At 54.5% G+C, this 17,347-nt stretch overlaps 6 protein-coding genes across 6 annotated transcripts; 3 read left to right on the top strand and 3 right to left on the bottom strand.

Annotated features, from left to right (window-relative positions):
- Window positions 1–74: 74 nt before the first annotated feature.
- On the bottom strand, window positions 75–1,028 carry J7T54_001279 (Mediator of RNA polymerase II transcription subunit-like protein; the record flags this gene model as incomplete). The annotated part of the gene is made up of 1 exon (XM_051505239.1): window positions 75–1,028. One exon carries the CDS (start codon window positions 1,026–1,028, stop codon window positions 75–77), a length of 954 nt encoding a protein of 317 aa, XP_051363278.1.
- Window positions 1,029–1,277: 249 nt separating this feature from the next.
- Window positions 1,278–9,163, top strand: J7T54_001280 (uncharacterized protein; the record flags this gene model as incomplete). Its single annotated transcript, XM_051505240.1, has 8 exons — window positions 1,278–1,577; window positions 1,654–2,042; window positions 2,763–2,829; window positions 2,898–8,077; window positions 8,131–8,180; window positions 8,591–8,624; window positions 8,696–8,838; window positions 8,937–9,163. 8 exons carry the CDS (start codon window positions 1,278–1,280, stop codon window positions 9,161–9,163), a joined length of 6,390 nt encoding a protein of 2,129 aa, XP_051363279.1.
- Window positions 9,164–9,361: 198 nt separating this feature from the next.
- J7T54_001281 (translation initiation factor eIF-2B subunit delta) lies at window positions 9,362–10,849 on the bottom strand (the record flags this gene model as incomplete). Its single annotated transcript, XM_051505241.1, has 2 exons — window positions 9,362–10,183; window positions 10,232–10,849. 2 exons carry the CDS (start codon window positions 10,847–10,849, stop codon window positions 9,362–9,364), a joined length of 1,440 nt encoding a protein of 479 aa, XP_051363280.1.
- Window positions 10,850–12,452: 1,603 nt separating this feature from the next.
- On the top strand, window positions 12,453–13,849 carry J7T54_001282 (Arginine biosynthesis bifunctional protein-like protein; the record flags this gene model as incomplete). The annotated part of the gene is made up of 2 exons (XM_051505242.1): window positions 12,453–12,880; window positions 12,934–13,849. 2 exons carry the CDS (start codon window positions 12,453–12,455, stop codon window positions 13,847–13,849), a joined length of 1,344 nt encoding a protein of 447 aa, XP_051363281.1.
- Window positions 13,850–13,957: 108 nt separating this feature from the next.
- J7T54_001283 (Imidazoleglycerol-phosphate dehydratase) lies at window positions 13,958–14,697 on the bottom strand (the record flags this gene model as incomplete). Its single annotated transcript, XM_051505243.1, has 2 exons — window positions 13,958–14,370; window positions 14,427–14,697. The coding sequence occupies 2 exons, from the start codon at window positions 14,695–14,697 to the stop codon at window positions 13,958–13,960; spliced, it is 684 nt and encodes a 227-aa protein (XP_051363282.1).
- Window positions 14,698–15,212: 515 nt separating this feature from the next.
- On the top strand, window positions 15,213–17,104 carry J7T54_001284 (uncharacterized protein; the record flags this gene model as incomplete). Its single annotated transcript, XM_051505244.1, has 2 exons — window positions 15,213–15,309; window positions 15,357–17,104. The coding sequence occupies 2 exons, from the start codon at window positions 15,213–15,215 to the stop codon at window positions 17,102–17,104; spliced, it is 1,845 nt and encodes a 614-aa protein (XP_051363283.1).
- Window positions 17,105–17,347: the final 243 nt, after the last annotated feature.

Genomic DNA, 17,347 nt, shown 5'->3' on the forward strand with positions numbered 1-17,347 from the left:
TTGTGCATGTGGGTATCTACGTATCCAGACCTTGTTCTCTATTCTTTTCCCTAAAAGGCCAGCATTGGACACTCCTACGCAGCCGGTGTTGTCGCGGCCGGCGTCGTGGCCGCTGAGCCCTTATTCCTCTTCCTCTTCCTGGGCTTGGTGCCTGTCGATGATTTTCCAGACTGCTCCTTGCCATCCTTCTTTTCCGCACCGCCGACCTTGCTGTCCAGGGTCGTGGGTCCGCTCATGCCCATAGTCTGCTGTGTCTGCGGCGGCGGCACTGGCTTCCTCCCCGTGGACGAAAGGTGGAATTCGCCAGGGCGACCTGTGATTGGGTTCTCGTCGACGTATTCTCCCCCGTAGCGCATGTGTATCGCAAAAGCTTCCTCCACACTTCTGTCGAGTGACGGATCATCCTTGGCAGGTTGTTCGCCGGTTTTGCCTTGCGCAGCGTCAGGCATCGGTGTCCCCTCCTTTGACGGCCCGTGTGTCCCGGCGTTCGTCCTCGGTTGCGCAATCTGCTTGGGGGGCGGATACGTGTGTCCCACAGAGGGTCTCCATTTCCTGACCCCCTGCGCCTTGGGCAGCGCGCTCGATATCGCATTGGTGAGGATCAGCAGCCGCGAGCTCAAGATGTCTCCTAGCTTTGGCGCTTGGTAGATGTGTTCGCCGACAATAAAGTAGCTCGACAGGATCGTCGTCTGATCCTCGTCGCCCGCAATCTTGCGCCGAACCTGTTTGCGGATCACCCAGACACCGGTGCCCATTCCTGGACCTGATTCGGCGGGCTCTTCGCCGACGATGAATTCCAACCCAGACATTTCCCGTAGAGACGACTCGAAGGCTTCGCGTGTTTGGATGCGCCAGAACTCGTGGGGATTCGTCATCGCTTGGGAGAAGATGACCTGGTTGTTGGAGGTTCGCTCGAAGAAGGGCGATTCGGCAAAGTAGAAGAGGATGTTGTTGGAGTGCAGCTGGCCCATGTTGGCCAGGTGCTGCGGAGAGTACCATTGAATCTCGTCGAGAGCGGGTTCAGGCATGGTGATTGTGATTTGGCGCAGTGCGCTGTCGTGAATCTCGAGGTTGCGAACAAGTTGTGGAGGAAAAGTTGAGGACAATGACGGCAGTTGGAGCTTGAGCTGGAGGTGCCTGCGAGGTACGTACCTAAAGGTAGTGTGTGGCAGCGGAATCACGCCGCGCGCGCCAGCCTCAACTTTGTCTTCCACATGCGATCACTTGACGACACGACCCTACATTTCGCAGCCTCGCTTTTTCTTTCGCACAGGACTATGGATCTTCTCAACACGGTTCGCAAAAGCGGCTCTCGCGGTGGCGTTAACTTTTCCTGGGATGAAGTGGCCAACTCGAATCACCGCGAAAACTACCTGGGCCACTCCCTCAAGGCGCCTGTAGGCCGATGGCAAAAAGGCCGCGATCTCACATGGTACGCCAAATCCGGCGACGGATCAGCGCAGAACCCCGACGAGACAGAAGCCGAGCGAGAAGCTAGGGAGAGGAAGGAAGAACTGAGGCGTGTGAAAGAGGCTGAAGAGGATGCCATGGCTAAGGCAATGGGGCTACCACCACCGGTGAGAGATGCTTCAGGCGCCAACGCCGTCGAAGTTAAAGGGAGCAAGATGGGCCCCGAGCAGCTTGAGCAGGCAGAGCCTGCAAGAGAACGCTCTAGGCGGCATGGTGACACGCATCGCCGGGAGCGCCGACGGCATAGAAGTCGTGATGGCGAACACAGACATCATAGGAGCAGAAGCCGCGACCGGGATGACCGGAGGCGAAGGGATCGCCGTGAACACCAAGGCGGGGATCGAAGCCGTGACAGAGCCAGCAGGGGCGAGAGACGTCACAGGCGGCATAGGAGTCGCAGCCGAGATGATGAAGACTATGGGAGGACAGATCGGCACCGCGAGGACAGAACCAAGGAGCGACGCAGGTCCACGTCTCGGGGCGAACACCGACGCAGCGGCAGCCCTCGAGCAAGGCGGTGAAGGGAGGAATGTACGGGGTCGTCCAAGAGATGAGCCATTCAACGCACCCCGGTGAGACTTCTCCAGAGGCGTCGGCATGAAGCAAAGAGTCAAGCGTCCGATGACAAACTCAAACGCAAACGCGACGGCATGCCTCATCGCGTCACAGCAGCTGTACTTGGCTGATCCATGGCTGCGAGGGGGCACTGCTAAACCACGCCAACCAGGCAGATAACCTAGAACAACGTGACCACGGCAAGCCAACGCCCCTAGCGAGACCCTTGGACACGCAAATCAAGCTGAGTGCTGTGACTCGGACGTATCCTAAATAGTCTACGAGTGTATGTGGTGTGATGACAGCGATGCTTGTCTAATACGGCTCGATGGGAGATGTTGAGCTGCCACACTCTTCGCTCGGAATAATCGCATCAGGTATCTGGCAAGGCTGAAATATGGGTTGACTTAGAGTTGTAAAGGCAAATTTCTCTTTTTCCACCCTTCTGTATGTTGTGCTTGGTTGTAGAGATCTGCAGTTTTGAAAAAGCATGACGTTCCGCGTCGAGGACTCGAGATGCATATGTATTGCTTACTCTTTCCGAACTCCGGTCCAACGTTGGCCAGGCACACCACATGACGCGCTGCACGCACAAAGAACGGCGTCGCCACATGACTGAAGCCAGTCAACCTGCGCAAACCTTCAACTCCTAGAAATTCTGAAATCTGCCTTAGCTACCTCCGGACGGACTGGACTTGGGGCTTGCTGGCGAGCCTGACCACAAGCGTCGCGACTAGACTGGCCTCCTCTCGCTGGTGGTTTGACAAACACCGCCACTATCAGCTCGCGCCCGAAATCTGCCCCGTGACAATCACAGCTCCCGAAGACGCCGCCTTTAAAATGAACCGCTGATCCATCGATTGTCGTGGCAGACGAACAACGAAACAGCCGCCATGGATTACTCACGACTGCGGGCTGCGGCGATGCAGCATGGCGAGGACGAGGAAGCCGTGACTGTAGACACACGCGCCTTGATCGACAAGGTCCTAGCACGATACTCGGGCGAATGGACAACATTGAGAGAACTCATACAGAACGCGGCCGATGCCCAAGCCACTACCGTTTCTGTGAAATGGGAGACCTTGCCGTCGACGCTGGTTCCCATGCCCAACACTACCGATCGTTCAGAGCTCCTAAAGCATACAATATCAAATCACACGGTCCGCCGACTTGTTGTGCAGAACGATGGACAGCCCTTCACAAAGACTGACTGGGGCCGGCTGAAAAGGATCGCTGAAGGCAACCCTGACGAGACCAAGATTGGTGCCTTTGGTGTAGGTTTCTACAGTGTCTTCGCCGATTGCGAGGAACCGTTCGTCAGCTCTGGCAAGGAAGCGATGGCCTTCTATTGGAAAGGCAATGCACTCTTCACAAGGAAGTCCCAGATTCCGGATGATCAGGCGACCCATCACACGACTTTTGTCTTGGACAACCGCAACACGACGACACCTCTGCCGAACCTTCTCTCTGTCAGCCAGTTCCTGGCCACCAGCTTAACCTTTGTTGCACTACAGAATGTAGAATTTTGGATAGACGGCTACCAGATTCTCGGCCTCAAGAAGAAGACATCGCCAAGTACCGAGCTGCCTTTACCTGCAGACCTAGATGCGCGAACAAAGGACGGCATTATGCGAGTTCGAGATGTGGGAAGGACCAGCACTCAGATTGACGCAACATATATAAGTGCAGTCGGGTGGAAGCCCAAGGCTGTTACAACCACTAAAGCGGAGGGAACGACTGCTTCTACTGAAGCGCCGTCACTACGTTCATTCTTCGCCAGACTGACATCAAACTCGTCGCAATCATCGTTAAAGGCAAAGACACAAAATGACGAGAGGCAAGCGCAGACTGCCATTGCGGAGGATGTTACAAAGCAAAGTTCATCAACCATTTTCCTCAGGTCAACAACGGCCAATATTCACACAAAGGTGACAGCGTCTTTCTCGGCAGAACTGGAACGAGCCACCAAGAAACCGCCTCCCAAAACGACGAAAATTTCCATTCTTACGGCGTCCTATGATGAAGCGCAAGCCTCTCAAGCCTCTGCAGGTGATGGGGCGGTTTCCAAGGCCACCGATGTCTTCGCATCTGTGCTACCAAATAAAAAACCCGGGGGTCGCGTCTTTATCGGATTTCCCACTATGCAGACGACCGGCGCTGGCCTACATATTTCGGCTCCTTCGACGATCCCAACCGTGGAGCGTGAGGCGATCGACCTCAACGCGCGATGGGTGCGCACGTGGAACATAGAGCTCCTGCGTGCTGCGGGCATCGTGACACGGCTAGCATTCGCCAATGAGATGGACGAGCTGAACCAGAAGATCCGAAGGACTGTGGACAAGCATGGCAAGATCACCAGCGAAAGCGTGCACCGTTTCATGCCCGAAGCTGCCCATATTTTCAAGACGTACTTTTTTGGCGACTCTACTCCAAGCGGGCAGGTTGGGCAACTCATCGAAGAGGCATTCTGGACTTGCTTCAGAAGGGCATCCATAGAAGTATACTCCACTCAGGGTGTCCTACAAACAGACAAGGTCCGCTTGGAGTCAGCCGAGCTGACTAAATTCGTCGACAGCATCCCCGTCTTGCCCAAGGAGCTCACTGACGATACGTTTGTTAAGAAGCTCATCGACTTCGGGCTCATCTCGCACATCACGGTGAAGGACGTACAAAGGGAGCTCGAGGCCAAATCGCTGGACAAGACCCAGTTGTTGGCCTTCATCAGCTGGGCGGGCAAGAAGAGCTTGTCGGGAGAGCTCGACCCCGCAAGCAGGTCATCGCTGATGGACGTTGCTGTTGGTTCTGTGGGTGATGAGGGCGGTGGCGAGATCATCGCGCTGGGCGCCGTCAAGAATTTCGTGATACCTAGCAAGATCCCAGTCACCATGCCTATGCCTCCCTCGACTATCCCGCACGCCTACACTGTCAGCTCGACACAGGCTGAGCTACAATCTTTGGGATGGGAAGCTCTGGAGGTTCTGCCGTGGCTTCGCTACTTGTGCGAAACCAAATCCTCTAAGCCTGAAGCACAGAACTTGGCAAAGTCGCCGACCTTTGCGGTCGCGGTCCTCACCGTTGTATCCAAGAACTGGGATCATGTCAGCGCCAGTCATCGCCAGGCAATTGCACCACTTTTGCAGGCACAAACTGTCATGCCCACGAAGCTTGGCATGAAGAAACCCGGGGAATCGTTTTTTCCCACTGTGAAGCTGTTTGACGATCTGCCCATCATCGAGGGCTGCGACAAGATCAAGGAGAAGCTGCTCGTAAGCATAGGCGTCCGCAAGACAGTTGACCTTGACACCATCTTTACACGCCTGCTGAATCCTTCGGCCGGTGAAAAGCAGCAGAAGTGGAGTCACATGGAACTCATCAAGTACCTCGCATCTGTACAGAATGACATCCCGAGAGCTGATCTCGAGAAGCTCAAGTCAACGCGCTTCTGCCCGGCTGAGGCTGGGCCCCCAGGTATGGAACAAGCCAAGGCAACGGAAGCCCTCTACGCAATCCCCAATCTGTTCCAGCCAAACGACGCTTTACGAGGTCTTGGCCTAACTATCCTGCAATGGCCCGGGGCCCCAGGCAGTTTCCGGCCCAAGAGCGCCGAGGGACAGTTCTTATCGGCCCTTGAGCTCCGGTCTCACCCTTCTGCTTTGGAGCTACTGGATATGATGATAGAAAAGGACGAAACTCGCCGGTCACGGGCAATGGCCTATTTCATCGACAATTACAGCAGTAACCGGTATGCGTCGAGTCTGACGCTCATATCGGCAACGCGCAAGGCTATCCTCCCCTTGCAAGGGAGCATGCAACTCGTCATGCCTTCTGCGTGTTTTATCAACGAGCGTGCGTCAGTGCTTGGCTTCCGCATCCTGCGCAGGGACCTCCATGAGCACGGTCCCAAGTTCGGCGTGGCTCGAGATCCACCTATCGCCGATTGTGTCAGCCGTTTGCTAGCCGACCCGCCGCAGACGACGGAGACTGCAATGTCCTTGTTCGGGTACTTTGCGAGTCGCATCCGTGAGCTCGGCCCCAAGGAGTTGCAGCGCTTGCGGGATGCCCCTATCGTGCCAGTCCAGCGAGTGGACAATGCCAAGGGCGCTGAAAAGTCTCGCATGACTACCATCCTCCTTGCACCGTCGCGAGCGTATTTGGGTACCTCATCCACATACGGAGATATCTTTGACTTTGTCGACTTTGGGACAGATGTCAATGCGTTTTTGTACACTTGTGGCGCCAAGACAGAGCCTACCAAGGTTGAAGTTGCACATATGGCATGCAGTGAGCCTGCAAGGTTGCTGGGCGTACTCCAGAGCCCGGATAAATATCTCGAGTTGCTCAAGTCCTTGGCCGAGGCAGATGCGACGCTGCGCCGCGACAAGGACCTTTGGCGCAAGATGAAGTCAGCGCCCTTCCTGTTGGCATACAAGGAGCTCGCATCACCCAACAAAGACAATCTCATAGATCTCGACGAAGAGGAGGCGCCGGTCAGACAGTATCAGCTGGCTTGTGCAACGCAGATTGTTGTTCTTGACGACATCATCAGCTACCGCCTATTCAAGGAGAATTTGGTGTGTGCTCCCGAAGAGGATGCTCTGGAGAAGTTCTACCTCTCACTTGGAGCGCAGCAGCTTAGCAGCCTTGTCCAAGAGGATGTTCGCATTGGATCTTTGTCAAGCAAGAAGAGCATGGGAGACGCCTTGAAGAAGCACGTACTGGAAAGGTCGAAGATATTCCTTTACGAGTACGCCAACTATCGCCGCGACGCCATAAAGCATGATACCAAATGGCTCGAAAAGAATCTGCGTGTCGATATTGTCAGCTCGGTTGCTCTACGTCGTACCCTCAAAGGTCAGAGACAGACACACGTCGAGAAGCGGTCCGCTGCAAGCGCTCGTGATGAACGCGGCTGGGTGCTGTATATTGCAGGTGAGAGCAAGCCTGACATGTACCAGGTTGGACAGGCTCTCTGCCAGATGCTACTCGACAGGCCGAATCAGCAAGCTTACCTCTTCTTCGAGCCCTTCTTGACGCTAGATCTCTATGGTCTGCGGGCGCGTGGCTACAATGTCGATCGCATTTTGCGGGCCAAGGCTGCTGAAGCTCGCATCGCCGAAGAAGAGAGGCGGAAGGCGCTTGAAGACGAGCAAAAAATTATTAAGGAGCGGGAGAAGAATTGGGCTGCGCAGGCCGGCTCTTCTGCTGCAGCAGCGGTTGCTGGGCGTGCTGCTCCCCCGTCCGCTCCCAGCAGTCCTCAGAACAAGATGCCAGGAGGTTGGGACTCGAATGACGACTCAAAGCACGAGATGGCGGAGTTCACCAAGCGCGGCAAGAGCTTTTTCAACAACCTCACACGCAAACTGGGTTTCGAAAGCCAGAACAGCCCTGAGGGTCAGGAAGGGCTTGATCCGTTTGTCAATCCCGAGAAACCTGGCGAAGGCAGCGGTCAGTCAAGTGGCACGAAAACCGGTACAAGCATGGTCAAGGATGGCGAACGTGGGCAGAATGATGATGGCCGTGTGACGAATCCGGCTACGATCCAGCGGAACCTCATCAATGCGGTCAATGCCTCGCGTGCTCATGGCTCATCCAGTGTGTTCACTCAGCCGACTGTGAACGAGGTCAAGGAGCAGGCGACGTACTGTGACTCGACTGCCGCCGCCAATATCACCTTTGTGGCAGAAGCCTCAAACTGTATCAGGATCTTCATGGATCAGAACATGTCCATGCCGCATAGCCAGTTTCTGCGAGCCAACACTGGCGCCATCAACACATTCGCCTCGATTCTCCGCGATGTCGGCGAGGTCTACTCATTGGCCCGTGGCGTGCTGCACATCTACTACGACGAGTCGGGTCGCACTATTGCGTTCAATACCTCCGGCAGCCTGTTTTGCAACTTCCGTTATTTTCTGCAACTTCACGCGGCCCGGGTCGAGTCAGATCGGTCCGGCGAGGCCAAGGCTGAAGTCGCAACATGGTGGTGGGTTGTCCTGGCTCATGAGCTGGCACACAACTTGGTCAAGACTCACAATGCTGACCACAGTTACTACACGTAAGTTCACACTGACGCGCGGCGGTCTGAGCGTGAATGCTAACGGATGCTAGTGAGTCGTTTGTGCAACAGTATTTTGGCAAGATGATGATGAAGGTTGCGAGTTGGTTACAGGAGCAGCCTGCTGCTGCTGCACGACCATCCATAGAACAGGCACCTGCCGCCGCCCAAGGTCGCGAGCCACCACCACCCCCCTATACAGATGGGCCCTTCAATTGAGGGCAAGCGAGATAGTACATCACTACCCTAGACACATCACCGGCGTTGGACTTGAATAGTCTCACGTGCACGGATACACGGACCTTAATAGCATTATTCAAGCGTTGGTACAATAGAATCACCTCTCAGCCTGGCTTATGAGCATTGATGCCCTCAACCGCGTGAACTGGTCCCTCTACAGCCAGAAGTCTCGCTAGTCCTCGAGGCCTTCATTTGGTGAGATCAGTATCAAAATAAGCATTAAAAGAGTGATGGTATGTCCCAGAACACACTCGTACCTCGTGTAGTCCGCAGCTCAGGAGGAGCTCGAAATCTACTCACGTGACATGTGGGTCCTTCCAATCCGCTCGCCGTTGAACCTGATGACCACGACCGCAACGACCCTCGCAACACGACAAGTTCCAATCAAACCCGCACTCTCTCCCCCGACGTCGACACGTACGATCTCTGCGCGAGCAGCCCTACAGGATCCGACGTCTCCGAGTTTCTATACAGCCCATTGACCACTATGGTGTCCCGCATCGCCTTCTGGAGCCTGTTCGGTAGGTGACCCTCCTCGACAACAACAAGCTTTCTTCTGCCCGGCCGACGCAGCGCAGTGAGCAGGATGATTCGGAGAGACTGGCTGACAATCGTACAGGTGTCGGTGTACGCTTCTGGCAGATGGGTATCGAGATGCGCCCCTTCTTCCAACGCTCCAACCTCTGGGTGTACCCCATCTACGCGGCCGGCGGCGCAAGCTTCGGATACTGGCTGCAGGGTGTCGACGACAAGCAGACCGCTTTGTTGACGGAGAGGAAGAACAGACTGTTGGAGAAGAGGGCGAAACGGGCGCAAGAGGCACAGTCTGCTGAGGCTGAGGCATGAACGACATGTGGCTGCATGCACAAGCGAACGGATGGATGAAGAAGGCACTGTACATATCACCAACAAAGGGAAGATGAAGACGGCATAAGTTGAGACTTTTTTTTTTCTTTGTGTGGAATACAATCCAAATTCCTACGCTGGTTGGAGGTGACTCCTCAACCAGTCTTTCGCTGGTGTCTGAACTGCTCTTAATTCTCCTTATTCCTGCTCCTCCTGTTTGCGCAACATCCCAGATATGCTCGACGGCTCCGACAATCCCATCTCGTTGATCGTCCTATGAATATGCTCCGGGAGGACAGTGTCAAAAAGCAGACGCACGCCGTCCTCGGTGCACATCTCTGGGTCGATCTCGTTGTAGGTCAGCGAGTCGACCGACACGCGGTCTGTATAATTAATGGTCTCGCACAGCGAGACAAACTTGACATTCATTTTCTTGGCGTACATGGCCACATCGGCCGTCCCTGCACGCGCATACGTGGCGCCGTTGCTAAAGGTAGCCTCCGCGCCCGCGAGAACGAGATCGGCGAGTTTGAGGTAGTCAGGCAGAAGACCCAGGTTCGGGGAGTACTTGATCTTGCCGAAGCCATAGGCGCGAAGTCGCTTGGCGAACTCGGAGCCTACAGGGTTGAAAGGATCGTCAATGACAATGACATTGACGTCTTTGCCAGACTCCTTTGCTAGCCATAGTGTGCGCTCCACAAGGAAATGGTGTCCGTACGTGAGGATGGTGTCCTTGTCTTTGATCAATGCATTGGTCTTTTCGGCAATCACAGGACCGGCAACGTCAATCTTATCGCGGATGTAGTTGTCGATGGCTTCCGACAGTGCCCTCTTAGCCTCGAAGTCAGCCAGGTCAATATCCACTTTACTGATTTGAAGCTTGAGCCATCGGATAGCATTGCCCATGCTGAAGCACATGGGGCGGCATGCTGCGAGATAATCGATCTGAGGGTTCAGGACATGAGCGGTGAAATGGCGAGAGAATGTGGTGCCTTGGGGGGTGGAGTATGCGGCAAGGACCTATATCTGTCAGTATTAAAGAGTCGCGCTCTAGAATATGGAGCGTACCCTTTTGATGGCCAGCAGAGTTGCCTGTGTTCGTGTGGTGCTGTCGTCGACAACAAAAGCAGCCATTTGCTGTCCGAGGAGCGTAATCCTTGGGTCAACGTCCTTGTCCGTCTGCTGCAGTGATATCCTCTTGGCCATTGAAAGATGGCTAAAGATTACTGGCACCTTAGGCTTGGTTTCTTTGGGAGGCACCGGCGCAGCGACAGGTTTGACCGCCTGCCGTTGGTTCTGTGATCCTGATTGTACATCCTGCTTTGGCTTGGTTCCCTTGCCACCCTTGTCTTGTCCTTGCTGCTGCCCGGGCGGTCCTTGCGGGGCTACGCCCGATGCAGCTTTCGCCTGTGCTCTTCGCGCCGCTTTCTCTTCCTTGGCTTTCTTCTTAAGCTCCGCGCCTGACAGTTTCTTCTCACCTGCGGGCTGATCGGCTTTTGGTTGTTGTCCTCCCTTGGCTGGCTTCGCGGATTGTGCAGCGGGTGCCGGCTTCGGTGGCTCGAGGTCGTCCTTCGTTTTCGCTTGATTCTCGTCTTGAGTATCTTGGACGGTAGCTTCGGGTGGAGGTGTAGCTTCAGGACCTTGGCCTGCTTGCGCAGGCCCCGGGGCTGGTGCAACTGTGGCCATGGATCTGTGCGATGACGGAACGGGCGGTAACGATGTTCACAGAGTTGTTTTGGGGAATGCGGTATGAAATGATGGTCGATAGAGATATAGGCGGCCTCCGTCACTGTCTCTCTAAAGTGTTCTGGTTGTACGTATGTTGTGATGTGGAAGGCAAAATTGACGTCGCAACAACAATCGTCTTGAGGCTCGCAGTTGAGTCACTGCAAGTTAAAAGCCGGAGCAGGAATGGTGGGGGTTGAAGAAGTTGTGCCCCGCGCGCGCTGTGTGTACAATGGCTTCACCACTCCAATTAATCGAGTGTTAGTCAGTCTCACAGTGCACACCAGGATATAAGTATCTGTAACCATGGGTGCAATGCACGGATCATATACATATTGATTATTTTCAATGTAAGGAGTGCATCATCCGTAATTTACTCGTCGCAATGCATGGTGGCATCAACACACGCCAGCGATGAATATTTCTAGCAAGCGCGACATCATTCACGGGAAGACGCGTTTGCAGACGCGCTTAACGTCGGCAGATGGTATCCATCCAGCTGTTCTACGCGGATGCATTCTATACGAGGTGATCGGGAGAACGTCAGGGCGAAGAATCCTTCTTCACACCAGCCCACAGGGAGCCAGTACAATGAAAGAGCGATGAAACCAAAGGCTCATGGAAGTCCAAAAATTCCCTACCCAGGACGAACCCAGATAGGAGCAGTCAGTGAATAGTTTTCAACTAGCAAAATTCCTCTCTCAGCTTATCGCTTCACGGAGAAGGAAAACGCCCGTGCACTTGGATGGAGAGGAAAGAAGAGAAACAGGTAAAGGAAGCGGGCGGGCGAGCTGCTTTTATAGATCTCATGTGGTCTGTGCGCGCTAGTGAGTCAGTAGCGGGCTTCCGGTCTCTAATTGGTGAGCCTACTTCTAAGTGGATGACTCATCCTCAGCCGCAACCTCTGCTGCCTGGAGGTGTGGTTACATGAACTGAAACTGCGCTTGAGGAACATTACCGCAAAATCTATCGCAGATTCACAGACGCGACAATGCTTACAATTTCTGGTCATTGTGTGCGTTCAAGGAAAGTGGCTCGTAACGGGTTGTGTCCATGGTATTTCGCTCAACTATGCGGACGCTGCTTCCTCTTTGAACCTCAACGTGATAAATGTTCAAGCATGCGAGAGTGAAGTAAACCACGATTCAAAGAATGCACCATTGCTTGAGCAATCAACATCAACTCAATGGGTATTCGGCATGAACTCCAAAGAAAGAATAACGAGGAAATGTCCACTACCAGATGCTCGAGGCATACGAAGGAAGTATCGTGGTTTTGGGGTAATCTGGCACGCGAGCTCCGACGTCGGCAGTGGGCAAAATTCCGCGGTCAAGGCGTGCGCGTCAAGACAGAAGGCATAGAAAGGCTTGAAGCTTAGAAAAAGTTAACACGTTATAGAATCCATTTGTGATATGGCAATATCTTATAATTGAGGGATAGAGCATCTTCAGTCGGGGTTGTTGACTCATGGGACTATCACATCAGTCTGCTTTCTCATCAGCTCCAAAAAAAACCATCCCTCTTGTCAACCTAGATAACGTCTCAGCATCACTCATTGCCCACGATGAGAGTCACCCGCGCTTGCTACTCGGCATCGCTGAGCGGCGCGATCCCTCACGCCAAGCTCAAGTATGTTCCCAATGCGGGCGTCTACCCCCAAGGCTTCTCAGCCTCAGGCGTGTTTGTTGGGGTGAAGCCTGGCAACACGAGCAAACCCGACCTCGCCATTGTGACCTCAGATCGCCCATGCGCTGCAGCGGCGGTATTCACAAAGAACAAGTTTCAGGCTGCGCCTGTGACTTTCAGTCGGAAGGTTCTTCAAACCAAGAAAAACGAGGGACTGCGAAGTGTGGTGATCAACTCGGGAAATGCCAACGCTGTGACAGGCCTGGGCGGTCTGGAGGACGCGGCGAACATGGCCAGGACCACCGACCAGAGAGTTGGCGCCGAGGACTCGACACTTGTGATGAGCACAGGCGTCATTGGGCAGAGGTACGTTGCGCATGGTTTATTTATTGAGAGACTTGAGGCTGACACTCTCGAAGACTACCTATCCAGAAGATTATTGACCACATTCCCGTGGCGTATCATCAGGCTGGAGACTCGCACAAGCACTGGATGACCTGCGCAAAGGCAATCTGCACGACGGATACATTCCCCAAGCTTATGAGCCGGTCATTCTCCCTGCCCTCGTCGCCCAGCGTCGAGTATAGAATTGCTGGGTTGACCAAGGGTGCTGGTATGATCGCGCCCAACATGGCCACCCTGCTCACGATCATCGCTACAGATGCACCCATCTCGCCGGCTATTATGCCCCAGGTGGTGAAGCATGCTGCGGACAGGTCATTCAACGCCATTACTATTGATGGCGATGCCTCAACGAACGATACCATGGCTTTGTTGGCGAACGGCGCGGCAGGCGGCGCAGAGGTTTCTTCTACAAGCTCAGAGGACTACGCTGCCTTTAGAGAGCTGCTGACTGACTTCTCAGCCGACCTGGCCAAGCTCATTGTCCGCGATGGTGAGGGCGCGACCAAGTTTGTGACCATCCGTGTTGTCGATAGCGCCACTGAGGAAGCTGCACGCGAGGTTGCCCGATCCATTGCCCGCTCGCCGCTCGTCAAGACCGCGCTCTACGGCAAGGACGCCAACTGGGGTCGCATCCTGTGCGCTGCTGGGTACGCCCTGGTCTCACCTCCTGGTCAACCCATCAACGATATCCCTGAGATTGTGCCTGAGAAAACCAATGTCTCGTTTGTGCCTAGTGACGGCTCGCCTGAGCTGAGGCTCCTGGTGAATGGCGAGCCGGAGCAGGTCGACGAGGTGCGCGCCGCCGAAATTCTGGAGATGGAGGACCTGGAAATTGTCGTCAGGTTGGGGACGGGTACGGAGAGGACGGTTCACTGGACCTGTGATTTTAGCCACGACTATGTGACCATCAACGGCGATTACCGGACTTGATGAAGCGAGTGTATAGAAAGAGAGCAATGTAATTTTCTTTAGATGATCAACCCGTCTACCCAAAACGCCGTCTAACCCGTGCACGTAATTCGTGATCGTTTCTCATCTTTAGGCGCTCAATGTGCCCTTGGTGCTGGGCACCTCGCCCTCCTTCCCAGCTACCCGACTCGTCGCCATCTTCACCGCAACGGCGAGAGCCTTGAATGCGCTCTCTGCTCTGTGGTGGTCGTTGTCGCCCCGCAGGCAGTCCACATGCATGGTCACCCGCGCTCCTTGCGCAAAGCTCTGGAGGCAGTGGGGAACCATCTCGCAGCTTAACTTGCCCAGCCACTCTCTCTTCAGACCAAGGTCGATGACGCTGTAGGGGCGGTTGGAGATATCGACGACTGCGCGCGACAGGGCTTCGTCAAGAGGGGCGTAGGCGTAGCCGAAGCGCGCAAGACCAGTGGGCGTTCCGAGGGCGGTGGCGAAAGCGTAGCCAAGAGCGATGCAGACATCTTCAGCTGTGTGGTGGTCGTCGACTAAGGTACTCCAGTTAGCAATTTGTCCAACGTGGCCAGACACAAGCCAGACTCACTGTGCAGATCGCCCTCGCAGTTGATCGCAAGAGACCAGCCCGCATGCTTGGCTAGAGCATGCAGCATGTGGTCCAGAAACCCGATACCAGTGTTGACGGCGATTCGCTGCGACTTGGAAGACTGCGAGGCGTGGGCATCGTCATTGGCAGAGGTTAGACGGGAGTCGGTCTCTGGGGGAAAGGAGCCACCATCGAGGTTAATGGCGAGCTGAATCTTCGTCTCGTTTGTATCGCGCGCGAGGGCGGCCCAGCGAGTTGCGGTAGTAGACATTGTGGCTAAGACTGACTGTTCGGAGACGATTGAGTCGCAAATGAGCGTATGGGCGAGAGTGGTAGCGTCAACCGTGGCGATGATGAATGTTGAGGTTGAGGGACCGACTTTTTGGCCCCACCTCTGACAGCATCCGAGAATCGGGGTCCAGGTCGTGGTGCGCTGCATGCCAGATGGAAACATAGTAGTCAAGCATTCTCAAAATTTGGGCGTAAGTTACTGATTTATTTTTTCGAAGAATCCAGAGCATGTTCTATAGACGCAAGAGACTTCTCAAGACAGATCACACAAGGTATTGACGTGCCTTGACTGGAGCTCAGAGAGCTTTGATCCTCTGTCGCGACTGCCCCTCCACCCGCTGTAATTTAATTGTTAGCGTCATCATACGCGACCCGTGGAAGATGCAGACCGCGACGAAACATTGACACCTACAACACCTCTCGTCGCAGAGCCTCAACAACTCTGGCTCCCACCACAGAGCTCATGTGCATCGGATACATGTGTCTCAGCAGATAATGGAGACATACCTGCGCGAATGGCGCCAGGATGCCCTGAACAAATCCCAGTACGAGTCGGCTATCTTCATCGGGGACAAGCTACTGGCCTTAACACGTGCGGACAGAACCCGTCGATCGAGCCAATGTAACTGACCGGTACAGATGACGATGGCGATGCATTCTGGCTGGCACAAGTTCACTTTGCTACGGGCAACTACACGCGAGCTCATGCCTTCCTCGAAAAGCAAGACCTCGTGAACCGCAGCTCATCATGTCGATATCTCGCGGCCCACTGCCTCACCAAACAAGGATTGTTCGACGAAGCACTGAAAATTCTGGGTGATCGAAATCCGACGCATCTCATCATGAACGGGGGCCCAAGCCACAAGCGAAAGACACAGGCAAGAACCGGCGCGCGAGGTGCAAGAAGACACGGTGCCGACGACGAGACTGCCGCCTCAGAAGAATCCAAGGAGCGACGATACGAGGCGGGTATGTGCTATCTCAGAGGCATATGCTACGCTAAAAAGAATGCGTTCGACCGGGCGAAGGAATGCTACAAAGATGCTGTGAGGATTGATGTCCAGTGCTTCGAGGCGTTTCAGCAACTCATGTCGAACCACTTGCTTTCGCCAGATGAGGAATGGCAATTTCTGGAAAGCCTTGATTTTGACCAGGTGCAAGTGCCCAGCAATCCGGGGGTAGCCCAGGAGGCGAGCGACTTCACACGGATGCTTTACACGACGCGATTATCCAAGTATCGCAACCCCGACGCTTTCGAAAGCGCATATGATTCTTTGTCGACACATTATCGCTTGTCGGACAACCCAGATCTGCAACTGGCGCGGGCGGATCTACTCTACACTCAGTGTCGGTACCAGGACGCCCTCACAATCACCAACGAGATCCTTGAGACGGACAAGTACAACTTTAGCATATATCCCGTACACCTAGCTTGTCTTTTCGAGCTCAAGAAGATCAGCTTGCTCTTCCTGGTTTCTCATGACCTGGCCGACACGCATCCGGAGGAGCCCTGTACATGGCTTGCTGTGGGCATCTACTACTTTGCGATTGAGAAGATCCCAGAGGCCAGGCGATATTTCAGCAAAGCGAGCATGATGGACGCACACTTTGGGCCTGCGTGGATAGGGTTCGCGCACACGTTTGCGGCTGAGGGCGAGCACGATCAGGCGATATCAGCGTACTCGACGGCAGCCCGGCTTTTTATGGGAACGCATCTGCCGCAAGTGTTCTTGGGGATGCAAAACGTGGCCTTGAACAACATGACTCTGGCTGAGGAATTCCTCAAGACAGCTCATGGTCTGTGCAAAACGGACCCACTACTGCTCAACGAGATGGGGGTGGTCAAGTTCCACCAGGACAGACCTAGAGATGCCATACTTTGCTTCAATCAAGCACTGCAGATGGTGGACGAGATTGGTGGTGAAAGGTCCGCTTGGGTGGCCGTGAGAACCAATCTGGCTCACGCAATGCGACGACTGGGGATGTACGAGCAAGCCTTGGTCCAGTTTGAGCAGGTGCTCCGCGAGGGAGGCAAGAATGCTGCCGTATTCTGCGCCAAAGGACTGATTTTGATGGAGCAGGACAAGTCTGACGAAGCTGTCGTTATCCTACATGAAGCGCTGGCGATCAACCCGCAGGACAGCATCGCGACCGAGCTTCTCAACCGGGCACTCGAAGAGACAGCCACTATGGACACAGTCACCGAAGAGGATGCGGATGAACTCGCATGTTTTGAGGGGCATCTTGAGCAAAGGAAGATGGAGGCCACACGCAAGCTGATGGGTGCGAATGGTGCCGTGGCGAAAGGCAAAGGGGCAATGGACAGACGACGAATTGTCTCTCTGGAGGGTGAAGAGAGCATGATGGACATGACTGATGAGGAATAATACGACACGCAATTACACTAGCATCCAGAAGGAAAGGCATGCATAATCACTATTTGATAGAATGTGACCACTTGTCGTCCCCTTCCACTCATGGTCCTGAAGTTGTCGGAATAAAACTGTCGCACTCGCATTCGTTCCCCGCATTTTCCAGCATCCAGAAGCGTAAGACCAGACGTCGCTTACGAATCGAGGAGCGATGATTGACACAGAGCTTCGGTGTTATTTAAGGTCGCTGTGTGCCTT

The sequence above is a fragment of the Emericellopsis cladophorae genome (genome assembly GCF_022114955.1).
Source record: "Emericellopsis cladophorae strain MUM 19.33 chromosome Unknown NODE_13_length_450635_cov_117_157991, whole genome shotgun sequence".
Lineage (NCBI taxonomy): Eukaryota > Fungi > Ascomycota > Sordariomycetes > Hypocreales > Bionectriaceae > Emericellopsis > Emericellopsis cladophorae.